This window comes from Parus major, unplaced genomic scaffold (assembly GCF_001522545.3).
Source record: "Parus major isolate Abel unplaced genomic scaffold, Parus_major1.1 Scaffold475, whole genome shotgun sequence".
NCBI lineage: Eukaryota > Metazoa > Chordata > Aves > Passeriformes > Paridae > Parus > Parus major.
The window spans coordinates 13,133-15,555 of record NW_015379369.1 but is presented as its reverse complement, the minus strand read 5'-3'; the positions used below and the strand labels follow the sequence as shown (position 1 = coordinate 15,555).

Below are 2,423 nucleotides of genomic sequence, written 5' to 3'. Positions count from 1 at the left end.
GAAAAGGAGCCAGGGGCTCTGAAATACCCAGAAATATTTAAATACACAGCAGAGGACAGACTTTGAGCACCTGTACCCCAATGTTTCCATGGGGTTTAACTGTGATTCCCCAGGGAAAAGGAGCCAGGGGCTCTGCCTTACCCTCCAGTACTTGGAGCACACGACCAGGAGCGAGCGCTGGGTGAAGGAGCAGAAGGAAATGCTCTGGCAGTTCTCGCAGTAGATGGGTTTGGATTCCTCCTCAAACACTGGGCTGGTGTCCTGAAACAAAGAGAGGTGATGCTCAGCCAGCCCTGCCCGCTCCCAGCGAGGTGCCACACACAAACCCCGAGTGACAGTAAAAGGTTTTAAAATCTTAGAAAATTCAGGGACTTAGAAGGAAATTCAGGTTTGGAAAGCCCTGGGAAAAGCAGGCCCTGGGAATGTGAGGCCTTGTGCTTGTTAAAGATAAGGTCAAACTGCACCTGTGTAATCAATAAATGATATATATTTAGATGTGATTGGATATAATTATTGTTTAAAGAACATAATGACCAATGTTAGGGGGCTGAGGGGATCACAAGAAATCCATGCCTGGGTAAAAACAATGCATGCAATAGAACAGTGTCAGTTTAATAATTAATATGTAAGCTGTATAATGATAGAGTATAAAACATGTTCAAACCAAACCAAATGGGGTCAGATTTGGGTGTGTGTACCCCTGACACCCAGAGCTCTTCCATAAAGCACCTGCATATAATAATTAGTGATTCTGTGTGTTCCTGAAGTCTAACACGGGCCCTGCAGCGGCTGGGAGCACGTTCCTGATCCCAGGAGGATCTGCTGGTGTTCTCCTGGAGCCTCCAGGACCAGCTGCTGACCCAGGAAGCTGCAGTGAAGCAGATCCCAGACCAGCAGATTTCTCCTCAAGTGACAAACATCTCTTACAAGAGGTTTCTGTGAGGAGCTGATTTACCTCATCTCCTCTAAGACATCCTCCTTTTATTCATTAGTACCCAGGAGATGCCAAATAACAGGAATATTCCTAAAAACTGTACGGTCTGCTCAGCAAAACATTAACCCAAATAAAAACCAGATTTGGACAAATGGGCCATAATCCCACCCTTCATTTGGAAATGAGCCCTCTGAGGATGAGGAGCTCTGGCAGCAGCTGCCACCAGTGAAGGGAAACGCAGAGATTTTCCACAGGCTGTCAGAGCAGAGTATCAGGAGCAGGATCCTGCATCCCAGCAGGAAGAGTCACCAATCCAGCAGCCTTTGCCCACCTGTGCCCGACTGAGCTCCGAGGTGACGATCCACACCTTGAGGATGCCGGTGACGGACACGGCCACCACGGTGTCCTCTGGGAAACACAAAAACCAGCCTGAGGCACAGGGACTTCCTCACCTCATGCTGATCCCAGCATTCCCAGAGCCTTTGCTTCCCCATGGAATGCTTGTTTGCCAAGATGCTCAGGGAAGGAGGAATAGATGAGGGCACCAGAGCTCATTTCCAGCTGTTCCAGCTGTTGTGGGGATAAGAGCTGAGCTTTCCCACCCCGGGATTTTGGGAATGCCCAGTTTACAACTCAAGAGAGAAGGGCTTTAATTGGGATTTTCTCCTCAGAGTTCCCCAAACCTCTCAGGAATTGCACACCACCCGAACAAGAGGCTGCTCTGCCAGCAGGGAATTAGCAGCAGTGAGCAGAAGAAACCTTCAGTGCTCAGGTGACACTTCCAGCTGATCCAGCTGGGGCAGGATTCCCAGAAAAGCTGCCCCTGGATCCCCTGGATCTGCCCAAGGCCAGGCTGGACAGGGCTCTGTGGGATGCAATAATCACCTTGTGTCCTGTTGGAGCGGATGATGGTCATGGAGCTGATCCAGTCAGGAGAGATCTTGGATATCAAGGAATAAAGAACTTCCAGGCTGGTTGCATCCACCACCAGGATTTCAGGATAATGTCCGTGGCACAGGAGCCGCCCTTCCCGTTGCGAGCCGACTGTGAACTGATAGAACTGCCCCGAAGGAGGAACCACACGTTAGGATCCATGGAGAACAGCGATTCCCTGGGAATTCTGAGCATTCCCAGCTCGGTTTGGAGCCTGGGGGGATTTGCCAAAGGCTGCAGGAGGCGTTCCCAGCCCGCCATCCCTCACCTGGATGCCCGTGTGAGCGCAGGCCAGCTTGGTGAACTCGATGCACCTGCCGTCATTCACGTCCCACAGGCACATCTCCCTAAAATGTGGGGAAACGTGTGGAGAACACGGGAAAAACACGGGGAAAATACATGGAAAACACAGGAGAAAACACAGGGAAAGCACAGGGGAAAACACAGGGGAAACACACACAGGGAAAACCAAGAGGGAAAACATGAAAAATACATGGAAACCACGGGGAAAACATGAAAAATACATGGGAAAACACACAGGGGAAAACACACAGGG

At 50.3% G+C, this 2,423-nt stretch overlaps 1 protein-coding gene across 1 annotated transcript in view; it reads right to left on the bottom strand.

Moving 5' to 3' along the window:
- WDR7 (WD repeat domain 7) overlaps positions 1–2,423 on the bottom strand; it is a gene marked incomplete at its 3' end in the record, with an annotated part of 23,397 nt that overhangs the window by 12,160 nt on the left and 8,814 nt on the right. Inside the window, exons 4-7 of the mRNA XM_033511691.1 lie at positions 2,136–2,214; positions 1,820–1,994; positions 1,266–1,342; positions 4–261 (exon numbers count right to left, since the gene is read on the bottom strand). Coding sequence (XP_033367582.1) covers positions 4–261; positions 1,266–1,342; positions 1,820–1,994; positions 2,136–2,214 — 589 coding nt within the window. The remainder of the gene's footprint in view (positions 1–3; positions 262–1,265; positions 1,343–1,819; positions 1,995–2,135; positions 2,215–2,423) is intronic.